Here is a 15886-nt window from a genome sequence, read left to right on the forward strand (position 1 = left end):
CTTATGACTATTAAATGATTATTTTACACCGGGAGAAGCCCGCCTGTAACAGGGGTGTATCAGTAGGTAATAATTTTGACACACTATAGATTACCATAACTTTTATTTGGTATTTATATTATTTGTAACTCAGATAAAAAATATTTTAAAGCAAATTAACAATATATGGAAAAAAAAAATCAGCAAGGGATTCGGACGCGAGTTCCTAGCGCTGCACGGAGTATATAACTTTTACGAAAATAATTACAGTCAAACTCGGTTATTACGATCTCGGACATAGCCAGATCTCAGATGTAATAAGGAAACATTTGTTGACATTTGGTTTATGATTTTCGCCATACATTTAATTTATTCACTGTTATAACGAGCAACTTATCGGATATACCGAGCTAAAATACTGTTAATGTGTCGATCGTTTTAAAACATTTCGACCCTAAGCAATAAAATCCGATTGGACAGGATGCCGCCGGGGTCGGATTACGTTTATGACACTAGTAAAGTATCTAAGTACCTACCTTATTGGTGTTTCGTCGACAATAATAAAAAAGTATCCACGCATATGGTTGAAAAATCCAAGGTTTGTGAAGTCCGTAGGTACCTACCAGCGTTCATTACAATAAACAACTTCTTTTGTAGTTTATGAATGCCATGCTCGTTTCGGGGATTTTTACGATGGTTTCCAAATTTTTTATTTTCGACTATTTGTGTAATGTGACATGCTCATTTAAAAATACCTATTCTCTGATATAACGAGTAACGCTTATAACAAGCAAATTCAGTCGGTCCCATCTTCCTCGTAATAACCAAGTTCGACTGTATGTTGTCTTGAAATTTACTTGTATTCATCAACATAAAATGTAGCTATACAGGTTGATTGTAATCAAGACGTACTTTTCTGACATTTCGCGAATACCTACAGTTCCAGGTATTAACCCGGCACCTGCCTCAAAAGTCGTATGACGCACCATAACTACGCATGAATTTCATTATCGTCTTTGTTCTATACTAAAAAAAGCAATAAAAAATATGTCACAGCTCCAGTCGAGAACCCAAAGCCATTAAGATAATTTCGACACACTAAAAAACCGTAATAAATCAGTTATAATATCAGAAACACTCGAACAAACGAATGCTATCCAAATTTGAAAGAACTTACCGCAAGTCGCCATTTTGTAGCAACTAGTTAGAGCTCTGCGCGGTGTGTAATATTTCGACACTTGTGCATACGTTCCCACGAATCGAGCGTTACTAATTTTCAAGTGCATATCGATAAATCACATATTAATGTCTTCGGGTTGAGTCGTAAACAAATATAAAGGGGACCCTTTTAATATATTTAAACTACACAAACACTTCACTTATTGAATATTATTGATAAATTAACACGAACTCACATTAAAAAAAAAAAAAATACAATAATAAACCTATTTTAAAATTCTTTAGATGTGTGATATATTTTAAAGCAAGGTGACAGACATAACGCAACATCACACGTTGAGCACATATAGCGAGAGAGTTTTGTTTTTTCGGATTTTTTTTAGAATTCCCGCATACGAAACATCTTCTTCTAGGCTTATCGGTATTTTGTGTCGGTAAAATGTATTCTGGCAAATGTCCCGTTGCACTTTTGGGCAATAATCGTACGGGATTATCACTAGTTGACGCTGTCGGCTTAGGCAGGGGTGCATTTGAAATTCTCACACAATATTTGTCCACTAGTTGTTTTATTACACAGAGTTGAAAATCGCCCAATGTTTTTTTGTCAGATTTAATAAATTTATATAAATAAAAAGCATTTAATAAATATAAGTCGATCATGTGGAATGCGACCTTTTTATACCACTTGATCGATTTTCTCATACACGACAAGTTGCTAAGCATCATGTCGGACTTATCTACCGTACCCATATTTTTGTTATAATCTATAACACATTTTGGTTTTTCAATGTTTTCGCCAGTTCTATAGTTCACTTTTCCCGTTGGTCCAAATGATGCATCGTGGAGGGTGGATAGCATGTGAACATCCCTCCTATCGTGCCATTTCAGAGCCAAAAGTGGACTATTGTACTTAGCCTCGGTATCTCCCTTTTTCAGTTTGCTGAACTCTGGCATATCTTTACGATTTTTTCTCACTGTACCGCAAGCATTCGTTTTGTGAGAGTGAAGGTATTTAAAGAGCGCCGGACTCGAATACCAGTTATCACACCATAAGGTGTGACCTTTCCCGATATAGTCTTTCATTAGCGTTGTCACTACCGCACCGGAAATACCGAGATTTTCATTGTCTTGTATGTCAGTCCCTTCCCCACAATAAATTATAAAGTCAATAATATATCCTGTCATTACGTCACACATCACAAACATTTTTATTCCAAATCGATGTCTTTTGGAAGGAATGAATTGTTTAAAAATTAATCTACCCTTAAACACGATTATGCTCTCATCTATGCAAAGATTCTGATACGGTATCATCGTTTCCCTAAAAATTGTTCATGTGTGTTCTAACAGTAATCTAATTTTAGCTAGTCTATCATTTGAGGCGGTCACACTAGGATCAGAAAAATGAAGCATTTGTAAAATAAGTTGGTATCGATTTCTAGCCATTATTTTCCCAAAAATGTCTGCATGCAGGTAAGGATCGGTACTCCAATGTTCCTCTATCGACGTGTGCTTATTTCGAGTCATCAGCATTGATACGGCAAAAAATGTATACAACTCCGGCACTGACGTGTCTGTCCAATTGTGTGACCGCGATTTCGGTCCGAGGTCTCCCGCACTGTACGAATGGTTAAAAAATGTATTCGTTTGGTTCACTATGTCCGACATTATATTTTTATTCAAAAAATGTTCAAAGAAAAGACATTCGGGAGAGGATTCGTCCAAGTCGTTCGATGTCACGCCAGATCGACAATCATTGAATTCGTGAACTATTGGAATATACAGACCAGTTCTCCATGACCGCAAAAATTCAATTGGCTCGTCAGAGTCCGTATCGTCAACATCATGATCAGTCTCATGTTGTTCCAATTCCTCTTCCGACATGTCATAATCTGAGTCCAATTCCTCATTAGTACGCACATTTTCTTCCTCCATATTTACGCACTATAAAACTATGAAATGTTTTTAAAATGTTTAACTACAGTATTAAGAAATGCCAAATCACAGAAACCATTAAACTCACACACCATAGTTATTGATATCAGTATTAATTTTCACATTCACTAAAATGGGACACGGTAGACAGTACAAAAAGTATTTTAAAAATCGCGATAAAATAAAATCATACGTTCAATAGTTAATCATGCCAGTTTTAATGTGATAAGTACACCAGACAGCAAAAAAAGTATTTATCAACGATTGCGGTAAATATTCAACTTGTATGCGATAAATACAATCCCGCGCAATGGCCCGCTCGGTTGAAAGTCTGTCGTATACTGCGCAGTCGCGGCGCGCAGTTCAAACTGATTTCTGTCGAACGGCAAAACTTGGCCGTACGAATTGGTTCGAAACTTTGGTGATTATTTTATATTTAGAACCAATGCTTTTAAAATATGTCATAGGTGGCAGGAGAAGGACAAATCAGGCCAAATTTACGTGAAAAAATCAGTCCCGTATGATAAATATGGACGCGGTGGCATCGATATATACACATGCGCATTGCGAATTTGGCCGATTTGTACAAGGTGTGTGACATCGGCGCCGGCCGGGTTAAATCTAATAGGGTACACATTTCTGTTAAACGTGACAAAAAATACTTTTTCATACATTTTTATAAATTTCTATGCCTAAAATGTATGGAGAAGTTTTAAAATTTTGATGGCGTATAACAGAAAGAGTATGACAGAGCCAGTGCCTGTCTCGCAATTATTTCAGTCTGGTGTTTTTTCTTTTCCTTCTGTTGTTTTTTTTATCTCTCCATACTTTCATCTGCGCTAGTTTTGCGTATTCAGACATATCACATACTTTTTTAATCTTTATTATATAGTCAGGTTATGTTCTATATTTTTTAATGAAAATATTTTTGTTTTTTATACGAACAGACAAAATAAAACTTTTTATAATCTATGAAGAACTAAACAGACAATGTAAACCCAACTTTATGCATTCCATTTCGTTACTTTTACATTCCACATATACGTTACCACCAATATAGTTTCGGAATGGAAGTAACGGATTCTGTTTCAGAAGTGGTTGAAGCCAAAATTTAGCTTAGTTTTATTGTTAAACCTGCGATATGTTTTATTATATCTGTAGTATGAAAGATAAGCTCCATATGTATAGTATGTGAAATAGAAATATGTGATTTCTTACCTTACAATTCGTGGTAACAGTAGTGGAACTTCTTAAATGACTAACCCAGAAAGCAACCTGTTCCAATAGCGATACCGACACACACCCAACAATTTAAACTGTAAATGGCGATCAGTATTATACAAAAGGGTTGCTACATTAAAAAAATACATATTTATAGTGGAAATTTTTCGCCGTCATGCTAAAATCGTGGTAACAGAATGTGGAATTCCACTTTTTCAAATATCCTGGGACACACTTTAAACGTGATTTTTTTCAATATTGGTCCAAATTTACGGAAAAACTTTATATTTTCCAAAAATATATAATGTAAGCTGTTGAAGACACTACGAATTTAATTTTACACACTCAAAATTAATGACGAAATCGGACTTTGTTTATTTGAATTTAGGGGTGGGACATGGTAAAAACACACTACCTTTCGATCTAAATAATTAATTAAAAATATATACAGGTCAGAAATTTGTATTTAACTGATCAAATAAAGTAAATTAATAAATTTGCATGTTAAAAATACATAACTTTCCAATATTCTATAATATAATAACTATGAAAAAATCAATCAAAGTCATGGGACATGCCAAAAACGCAATGTACAAACTTTGGCGAAAATGCCCATAGAAGCATTTTATATAATATGTAAAACCAGCAATATTGACATCAACAATCACATCAAATAGCAAATAATAAGTATGTTAACAAAACAATACATACGTCTAACACAGGTCATAGTCTCCTTTTTTATTGATAAAGAATGCTGCCAATGCAAAGAATATATTTTTATAGACAGCTGGTGATTTATCCAAACTAAAATGATTCTGCCAGTTACATTGACCAAATGTTATTATCAAAAAAGTTAAAATGAATCCCTTTAGGTATCAGCATAACAACATACAGACTCTTAAGTTAAGACCATTAAATATTTATTATACCTAAATCTTCTTTTATAATATTTTTCTAGTTCAACATTTAAAAACTGTTTGCGAAGAAACATGGCGTGCATAGATTAACTTGATTATAAATCACTTCTTTCCAGATCTGAATGCAAAAACGGGCAGTGGCAACTGGGAAAGAGATGACTCAAGTGATTCATCACGACGCTCCACCCCTGCACCTCTGCCTCCGCCGCCCCCTGCTCACCAACGCCCTTCGCCCTCCCCTGCTCCTCGTCCTTCCCCGCTCGCCGCTTCCACTGCATCCGTCCCTGTGGATCTGTCAGCCCCTCTCGATCTGAGTGAGGTGCAAGACTTCTCCATGGCAAAGAAGCCTGGCGCCCCCTCCCCTGTCCTTCCGCCAGCCCAATCTGCTCCGCAGCCCGCCAAAGGAAAACTTGATGACATGCTCAGCAAGCTCATGAAAAGGAAAAATGTTGTAAGTCTTCCCTACTGACAATACAAACATGTTTTTGTGGTGATACTTTGTGTGGTGGAAAGCGTCACAACCGAGTCAAAAAGTTAAAGAAACTCCCTCAGGTGCGCTCGAAATTAGCAACATTTCGATCTGCAATGCTCAACGACTAAACTGTTTGTTATCTCCGGTTTTTTGACATGAAATTTATGCCGGTGGGGCTCACAGCACCGACCTTTCTACAGAGTCTACAGAAACAGCAACAACTTTAGAAACAACCTTTGATTTCTTGTATTATTTTAGTCAGCCGGCTAAACGTGCAAGACAAAATTTATGTTTTATTATTTTATCAAAACCAAGAAAACCATCGGTTCATTTAACCGAAACAGTTTCAATTCTTCTACCGTGCGTGCACACACACCCCCATTCATTTTTATTGAAAATTTGATTTTTTTCTTCCAGCCTGAACCGGAACCAATCATTGGAAAGGAAAAGAAACGTCGGAAACTAGATGAGATAGTTCTGGGACTGTCGGCTGCCAGAGGACGGGCGACACCTCCGCCCGACCCGCCCAAGAAGAGTCCTGTGGTGGCAAGTGTCTCCCTCACCCCTGCGGCAGCGCCCTCCTCCTCCCCCGCCCCGCCCCTCAAGCCTTTCTCTGTGTCAGTGACCAGCGTCCCGTCACCGGCAACCCAGCCCAGGGAGCCATCGGCACAGCAGAGCGCAATGATGAAACAGAAACAACAGATGCAGGTGCTCTCAACACAGCGCAAAACCTATGAGGCCATGATTGCTGACCTCGGAAAAGCAGCTGAAATGGGTTCCAAGATTGGCCCCTATTCCCACGAAGCGAAAGTGAACAAGTGGCTGGCGGAACAAAGTGCAGTGGGTGGGGCGGGCGATGCTCTGGCCGAGTACATGGCGCAAAAGAGACGGCGCCGGCAAGAGCCACCAATAGATGTAAAGCGCCTCACGGGTGAAGAACGTGTGCCCGTTGTGCACCGTTTGTCGGGTAAACGGCTCAGTGGGCCGCGTGCACCGCAGCTCAAACAGCTACCGCATTGGATGGCTGAAAACCCCATGTATGACATGGACCCTAAGTGGACAGAAGGTGTCAAGGAGACACCCAAGTCACTGCAGGACACCCGGCCACCGAGGGCCTCTTCTGCCCTGCCTTCCGCCAACCCGCCCGAGAGAAAGAAAGGCCGCCCACCCATGTCAGACTCAGCCGGCGGCCAGTTCCCTGGGTTATCCGCTTCGGGCTTGGCCGGCCTCAACTCGTCGCTGCTCTCTTCCCTCTCTGGCCTCAGTGGATTCGATCCGAAGGCTTTTGCCGGCACCCTGTCGAGCCTGGCCGCCTTTGACCCTAAAGCCCTCGGCGGTCTAGATCCAAAGCTTCTGGTGGGCCTTGGAGGCTTCGACCCCAAGAATAACCCGTTACTCTCACCCTTCGGAGGGATGCCCAGCGTGCTCGGCAATGCAGGCGCGGGAAACATGTTTGCTAACCTCGCTGGGCTGGGCCTGCCAGGATTCTCTGGTGTGGATGCAGCAGCCCTTGCTGCGGCTGCGGGGGCCGATGCCGGCTCCTCCACCAAGAATAAGAACCGGAAGGCCTCGGACAGTCAGACACCGAGTGGAAAAGGGGCGTCCGCTGCAGCGACATCGCAGTTTCCGTTCCTGTTTCCCAATCACGGATTGCTCTATCCCCATCTTGGCCTGGGCGGCCTAAACCCATTCGGGGTGCAGTCAGGGATGTCATCCGCGTACGATGCCCTTGCGCAGTGCGGCTTGCTCAACGGGGGTCTTGGTGTCGGGTCTGCCCCTTCCTCATCGGCGGGAACCTCCAGAACATCCGGAAAAGCATCCTCCTCCCGGGGCCCGGCTTCCTCATCAGCGGCCCAGACCACTCCTTCCAGGCACCACCAGAAAGCTTCCCTTGACCGGCAGCAGCAGGCCCAGTTGCAGCAAGCCCATCTGCAGCAGCTCCTCCTTCCCCACGACACTTACCTACTGGAATCTCTCGGAAAGAACGCCTATGACGCCGCTCTCAAGGCTGCCGACCGGCGGGTCTCAGCCGTGGGTGACTCCTCCAAAGGCGACAAGCGGCGGACCGACCCCACTAGACCCCAGCTCCCTCCTGAGTTCGCCGCTGTACAAGAGCAGCTCTTGAAATCTGCGAAAGGCGACAAAAAAGAAACCGATATTAGCAAGATGCTGTTCGAGCAAATGGCCTCTGGGGCACTCAGTGCTAGCCTGGTCGGACCTGGCGCCCCCAAGCGGCGGGAAGCTGACCCCAAGGATCCGTTTGACATCCTCAGCAAGACCTCTGCTGAGTTCATGGCACGATCGCTGGAAGAACGGAGGCCCACTCCTCTCCCTCCTGCGAGACGGTCCCGGGAAAGTGCCGTACCAGAAGCGGAGAACCTAGCTCTTCCCTCTCGTGATGTCTTGCCCACTGCAGTCGAGGAGGTCCCCGATCGTGTCGAGCCACCACCTCCAACCCGGACCGAGAGTGCCCATGCGGACGGGGACATGGATCTGGAAGACCTTATTGCTCCTTCGACGGTGGTTCGCGGGGGCGGGAAACTTACCGAAGAAGACCGACCGCGGGTTGTACCTCCACCCACCCGGCCGCCTCCGGAGCCACCTCGCCCATCTGAAGCGCCGCCTGAACGGAGTCCATCCCCAAAAGTCCAGGAAACCAAAGAGGAAGAGCGCAAACGGCCGTCTATAGAGGATGCCTCGTCCTCTGAGCCAACCAACGATGGCTCTGATGCCTCAGGCAAGAAGCCGTCTGTGAGAAAACCCCGCGGCAAGAGACCCCGCGAGGAAACAGAGCAACCTTCGGAGAGAAAGAGAGAGCTGCGGTCGAGTGCCGGACGGCAGGCAGCAGCTGCTGCGGCGAGAGCTGCAGCGGCAGCACGTCTTCTCCGACAGCAGCAAGAGGAGCAACCGCCTGCAGTTTGATTGTTGCGCTGTTCACTCCCCCACTAAACTACGCTTAAAAACAATGACGACGCCAACGTGAAATCTTTCCATCATGTTATTTATTAATGAATTGTAAAATAGACATTTATAAAGAGTTAGTGTGACCGGCATCCCCAAGTACATGGGGGGGGGATGCTGTCTAATCTTGTGTATTTTCTGTAAGTCTGTAAACGTTAAGGTTTCATCGTTGCGATTTAATTTCATTATGGTTTCTGTGATAGCTTCGAGTTTTCGAATAGTCCTGCGGGTGCCGAACGAAGTGTCGTCTCTCGTAAGCCCCTTCGGCCGTCGTGTACATTGGAATGGTCGCCGCACGAGCTCCGCGAGGGGCGTCGCGGTCTCGCTTTTTGTATCATATTTATTATTTTTATTATGCTTGTTTAATCTTTTTTAAGGATCTGCGTATCGAGATAATGTTTTAAATGTTTTAGAATATCTGAATAAATTTCACATCTACTTCTTTCGTTTCACTGTTTTGATTTATCACCCTCCCTGCCCTGGATAATTGGAATATTTCAATGAGTGCATACCATCCATTCATAGATCATTAGTATAAAATCATCGATCAACTTTTGAATGTCTTCCCTTTATGTAAAATTTGCTACTGTGCAGTTTAACCCGGTACACGCGGCCTATATTAGTATGATGAATTTTCTCTCCACATATTTGAAATTGTTTTGAAGAGTGGTAGATTTTATAACATTGACTGAGACAGAGCAACATAACAAAGACAACACATATATCGAGGGTATACTGACAGAAAGCATTAAGGCCATGCATTAGTTGAGGCACGGTCTAAAAAGATCGTCGCTAGGCGATGCGCGGATTGCGGGTGGCGGGTGAAAATGACGCCTGTCAAACGAAATATTAATTGTCATATAAATCCAACATACGTCCATTTTATGTTCTGTTTATTGTTCTATTAGTAACAATAATAATATATTCATTGACATGTTTTCTTTTTAAAGTAAATGAGTAACGTTTTTAGTCATCTTTACACGATTTTAGAATTAATTGACCCGTCGCCATCACGCAGCAAAGTGACGTGTTCCTGGGTCAACTTTCTCTCAGTGAATGGCAGCGAGTCCAAAATTTCGTCGCCCGTACAGTTGAAAATTATTTGGCGTTTCACTGATGCGTCACCTTAACTCGTTAAAACAAGTTCTGAGATAATCACAAAAAGGACTTTCATTTTTTTTCAAAGCATTCTCCCATGTAGATTTTTTTTATGATTTAAAAACATTTTTATAAAGACTAACCTTTATGGCAAACATAATATACGACATGTTACAAGTCCTGTATTTTGTATACGCAGAACGCATTAGGTCATTATCATGCTTTCTGTCAGAATAAAAAAATAACAATATGATTTAATAATGTTTCTATTTTCTCACCATTATATCCTATGCCTTTGTGCGTTTTACCAGGACGTAAAGCGTAAAATTGTATACATTTTGGCATTTAAAACTGAAATAATGTGTTCTGTCAGTATACCCTCGATATCTAGATAGACTTTTTTTTTTATTAATTTTTGAATTTCCGCACACATGACAGCGTCTTCTGGGCTTTTTATTATTTGCCGTGGGCAGAATGTGTTCCGGCAAGTTCTAGGCAACAACTTCAATCGATTTTCACTAGTCGATGGTCTGGGTTGTGGAGTTTTCGTGATTTTCACAGCATACTTAGCAACTAATTGTTTTATCACGACTAACTGAAATTCTCCTAGAGTTTTTTTACTACCAGTAACAGATTTATACGTATAGAAAGCATTTAATAAATATAGGTCAATCATGTGAAATGCTACCTTTTTGTACTATTTCACAGATTTCCTCATGCATGACAAACTGCTGAGCATCATGTCGGCCTTGTCGACAGTCCCCATATTTTTATTATATTCTAAGACTCACTTTGGCTTCATTATGGGTTCTCCGGTTCTAAAATTAGTTTTACCGGTTGGACCAAAGGAGTCATCGTGCATGGTTGTAAGCATGTGGACATCTCTTCTGTCACACCATTTGAGAGCCAACAATGGGCTGTTTCACTTTGCCTCTGTCTCCCCCTTTTTCTGCTTTTTGAAGCATGGCATTTCTTTACGATTCTTATGTACAGTCCCACAAGCATTGGTTTTATTTTTATGGAGGTGCTTGAATAACTGTGGACCGGTGTACCAGTTATCGCACCACAACGAATGCCCTTTGCCCAGATACTCGGTCAGCAGCGTTGTCACATCAGTTCCGGAAATTCCAAAGTTTTGGCTATCCACCATGTCCGTCCCTTCACCACAATAAATAATAAAATATAACCCATCATAACGTCACCACAGCACGAACATTTTAATACTGAAACGATGACGCTTTGATGATGGAATAAATTGTTTAAAAATAAGTCTCCCTTTAAAAACAATGATGCTCTCATCGATACAGAGATTTTGATGCGGAATCATCGTGTCTGAAAATTTTGCGTGTATGCTCTAAAAGTAACCTAATTTTATTTAGTCTATCTGAGGTAACACTTGTTGGATCGGAAAAATGGAGCATTGGGAGAGATAACTCATATCGGTCCCTAGGCATCGTCTGAACGAAAATGGGTGCATTTAAAAAAACAATCCGTATTCCCGTGTTCTTCTAGTGACACAAGTTTGTTTCGTGTCATGAGCATTGACACCGCAAAAAATGCACATAGTTCTGATACAGTTGTATCGATCCAATTATGAGAATGTGATTTTGGTTCAAGTTCTTGAGTGTTATACTAGTAGTGGAAAAAAATGTTTGTTTGTTGGACTACCTTCAGCATTATATCACGGCTTAAAAAATGTTCAAAAAAAGACACTGGCGAAGTCTCAGTCAAATCGCTGTTTGCTATGCCGGATTGAAAATCATCAAACTCATACACGATCGGAACATGGGGTCCGGATGTCCATGTTCTCAAGTGTTCAATTGGCTCTTCTGATATACCTACATCACTGAGGTCAGATGGTACCAATTCTTCTTCAGACATTTCGTAATCGGAGTCCAATTCCTCACTTAAACCAGCCATATTGAAATTTGAAAAAAGTTCACAACCAAACACTCACACGATAACAAAGGTACAATAGTCCAAAAAAAATATAGTTAATACACCTTATAACAGTTTAATACACATGAACGGTATAGTTAAAAACGCATAAACAATAACACAGACAAAATATTTATAAACATAATAAAATTCACACAATACAATAGATCGCGTAAAATACGTAATATTTTGTACGGAAAAACAACAAGAGCGATTCCTTGCACAGTCCTCTCACAACAGTGATATTACGTATACTGCGCAAACGCAGTGAAGTGGCGCAATGTTTCAAACCAAAATTGAATGAGCAAAGATTGACGGCATGTCAAACATCAAAGTTTTAGTATTGAAACAAAATTTATTTGACAATATATATGTCATCGTTGGTAATGAAACAAGGCAAATTATGGTAGAGATTTCAAAATCGTGCGTCTTGAATATTCTACATTATTGACCGACGCATTTTTGCGTACAGCGTTGGCGATAGAAACGCTGTGGCCCCGTAGTTGCATCTATATTTTTTGACATTTTGCAAAAATTGATTTAGACTAAAACTAAATAAGATAATAATATATTATGTAATGGGTATGAGAAATATTTTGTAACCCACTTGTGTGTGTTTATTTCACAATAGATCTCGAGAAGTCACAGCAGTGGCGAAGGGTGGAGGTAGGCTGTTAAAATCTGAGAAATAGTGCACATTAAACTTTGTTAATCATTTGTTTTTATTGTACTTCACAGATGGTGTTGGTTAGTTTTCAAAAATCATTTAAACCTTACGTAAACCAAACCATAATAGTTTTGATATATTTTGGGCGATCCAACAAAGTTTCATACAAATGCACACTTTTTCATTCATACTCTTGTTTTCGTTGAATTAGAAATATATATTGCACAAGTAATACCTACTTTGATTTAAAATACAAAAACCGATAGCCAATTGTAACTCAATTTGGAAAGTACGTCGGAGAGTATTATAAGAGCCAGTAGTTAAAATTTGTCGTAATTAGTATGGCAGCTTTAGCATAGTGGTCTATGCGCGGCGGGCGCACTACCCGAGAGATGCAGGTTCGATTCTTGCGGGGTGGTGTCATACTTTTTTCTATTGGTTACTTATAATACATTTTCTCAGAAGCGTTTTCAAAATTATGTATATGTTCAATACTTCGAAAATTACATTCTTAAATCGGTACAGTTCGGTTATGAGGAATACAGCGGAAAACACATTTTGAAAATACCCGATATACTGGATTATTTGTTAGTTTGGGTTAGTTTAGGTTTGGTTAGGTTAACCCAGTGGTCGGCAAACTCATTAGTCAAGAGAGCCAAATATCAAGTGTACAACGATTGCGATTTCTTTGAAGAGCCAAATTTCTTAAACTTAAACTATATATGTAGGTACTTACACTGATTATTAACTTAATAAACTTTAATTAAAGTTTTAAGTCTTAATTAAACTATAGGTAGGTACACTGAAAAAAAACTTGATGTCGTATTTAATCATGATATTATTTATTGATAAAAATTAAATTGGTAAGGTATCCATAAAATTAAATCAATAAAATATATAAAAGTCTATAGAGATATAAATTACATCAATTATTCTCTTTAAATAAACAATTGCCTTCCATCCATAGATAACTTCCATCTCCTTGAAAAGTTTGGGTAAGTCAGGATTGTATGTTGTTGTTTTTAATTTTAGACACGATTCCCTATTTCTGTTTTTCTCCAATATGTCCATATCAGCACAGAGACGTTGAAATTTAGAACTCCATAATTCTTCTTTTAAATCCAGCTATTGCATTTCAAAGTTGCCAATGTCAACATTAAAGGGAGAAAAAAATAATTCTGTTACCGTAGCATTAAGAGGTTTGTTTAACAAAGACTACGACGCTTTGCTGTTTCTGAATTCCTGAAACCTGTTGAGAAGAGCTTCCCTCATATTTAAAATTGTTGTTTTGAAATAGCAAATTTCAACATCAGAATTATTTTCGTAGCGATGTTCCAGCAGGTTTTGAAAGTGAATCGAAGATTCTCTTTCGAAATCTTAAGCAAAAAGAGATAATTGGTTTTCGAATGAAATAACTTCTTCTAACATCGAAAAAATGTGTTTCCATTCCCCTGCAGTTTACGATTAAGCTGATTTAGAAGAGACATAACGTCTCACATGATATATTTTTTTTGGATCAACTGATTTTCCGTTACCTATTTCTGGATAGTGAACACCACTCTCAAGGAGAAATGCTTTAATTTCTGTTAACAAGGAAGCAAAACGTTTCCTCTTGATAACCAACGTACCCTGTTATGCAGCAGAAGATCTGCGTACTAAACTAACTAAAAAAAAATGGCGATGATTAAGAGTACTAACCTTGCAAATTTCTTTTGGACATGTCTGCGCACAAAGCGCTTTTTGACAAATGATGCAATGTGCTTATTTTTTTCTTTCACCGGTCATACTTTACGCCCTATCTGTTGAAATTGGCACAATTTTATCGAGTGGAATATGATGTTCTTCCATGCACTCAATTACAGCATTTGCAATATCCTCTCCACGTGTTTAACCTTTCAGTGGCAATAATCCTAAAAGTTCTTCTTTATTACCTGTAGATGAAATATAAAAATTTGTCCTGTATCATTTATGTCACAAAACTCGTCAACTACTATTAATAAAGCTGACACCAATAATTTAAGATCTTCGATTTGCTGGTTTCGGATTTCGGATATTCGAATACATTTTGACTGTTTTATCTTTCACTGTTTTAGTCCGTATGTGGTCATTTGTGAAAGAGCCACACTCAAAGAGCCACGTGTGGCTCGCGAGCCGTGGTTTGCCGACCGCTGGGTTAACCTAACAAATAATCCAGTATATCGGCTATTTTCAAAATGTGTTTGCCGCTGTATTCCTCATAACCGAACTGTACCCTTAAATCATGTGAATTATTCGTTGAATAAAAAAAATAGTTAATTACAAACTATAATTGATAAAATATCCAAAATTATGTATGATTTAATGGCATAATTATAGGTAGATGAGCTGTTTTTGTTTATTATCTATTCTGGATTGGTTTCGCATTGTTTAATTAAATTTTAAAAACTAACATAACACCACCTGTAAACTGTAGTCTTAGTTCAATGAAAACAAATACGTATGACTGACAAAGTTTAGTCTGCACTATTTATGGCGGATCTAGCCTACCTCCACCCATCACCACTGAGTTGCGGATGTTATGGTAGCAGTTGCAGAGTGCAGTGGAATCACCGGTCGCGCTCAAGACATTGGCTTAAGCGTGAAACATCATTAATATGGCATTAGTACAGTAGCACCACAATAATTATCCTGATTGATTGGGGATGAAGATAGTATGGATAATGATACAAAATCCTGCTTTTGGATCTGGTACATTTTGAAATCTAGACTCTTTCATTATATATTGTTCTTATAGTCTTATGAAACTGATGATCATAATAATATATTATTGCAATAGATGTCAAGGCAGCCAGTCCACAAAATCATGAAACTGCGATATTGGCGCGCAAAGATTTTGTGTGACAGAAAAAGTAACATTATTTGTTTATTGAACTGTTTTGTTTTTAAAGATTTTGATTGTTTTAGAATCATGTTAGAATGCTTGAGATCGCTGTAGCGAGAGAATGCCTCATCTGATCGGAGCAATTCTGACGTCAATTTGTGCATAAAGAACCAAACTCACTAATACTCAAGAACTCAATTATATATTTTAGAACTTTTTTAATAGAATAATTCTAATAACTATTTTTCGCCAAAAACTGCTCGGCACGTTAGGCAGTCAGAAAATAATATTTGGAAAATTTTTGGACATGTATGTAAAAAGGTTCGCTAACCCTGGTGTAAGGTGACTTTCACTGTAACCAACAGAATGATTGCTATCTGTTGGCTCATTGAAATTATTTTCTTTTCGTATGAGTTTATCAAGGAACCTATCAAATGACACTTGCTTTTGCCTTCTTTTGAGGATTTCTCAGCGAGAGAGAGAGAGAGAGAAGACCCATCAGGTAAGTTTAATCATGTAATACTTGACACACAAAGCGTATATTATGTACTACTGGTCGAGGGCTTAGTGTCAAACAACACTATCTACAAAAGTGAAACTTTACAGGAGAGCCAAAAATCGTTATTTTAGATTCTTGTTACTCAACAAGGGAAATGTTT

At 39.6% G+C, this 15886-nt stretch overlaps 1 protein-coding gene across 5 annotated transcripts in view; it reads left to right on the forward strand.

Annotated features, from left to right (window-relative positions):
- kis (chromodomain helicase DNA binding protein kismet) overlaps positions 1–9102 on the forward strand; it is a 42867-nt gene extending 33765 nt beyond the window's left edge. For all 5 annotated transcript variants that reach the window (XM_085955652.1, XM_085955654.1, XM_085955651.1 and 2 more), the window contains exons 15-16: positions 5348–5682; positions 6121–9102. In XM_085955652.1, the coding sequence (XP_085811778.1) occupies positions 5348–5682; positions 6121–8625 (2840 nt within the window). In that variant the 3' untranslated portion in view covers positions 8626–9102. The remainder of the gene's footprint in view (positions 1–5347; positions 5683–6120) is intronic.
- Positions 9103–15886: the final 6784 nt, after the last annotated feature.

This window comes from Rhyacophila brunnea, unplaced genomic scaffold (assembly GCF_057557595.1).
Source record: "Rhyacophila brunnea isolate RB1 unplaced genomic scaffold, BYU_Rbru_1.0 scaffold_5, whole genome shotgun sequence".
NCBI classification, from domain to species: domain Eukaryota; kingdom Metazoa; phylum Arthropoda; class Insecta; order Trichoptera; family Rhyacophilidae; genus Rhyacophila; species Rhyacophila brunnea.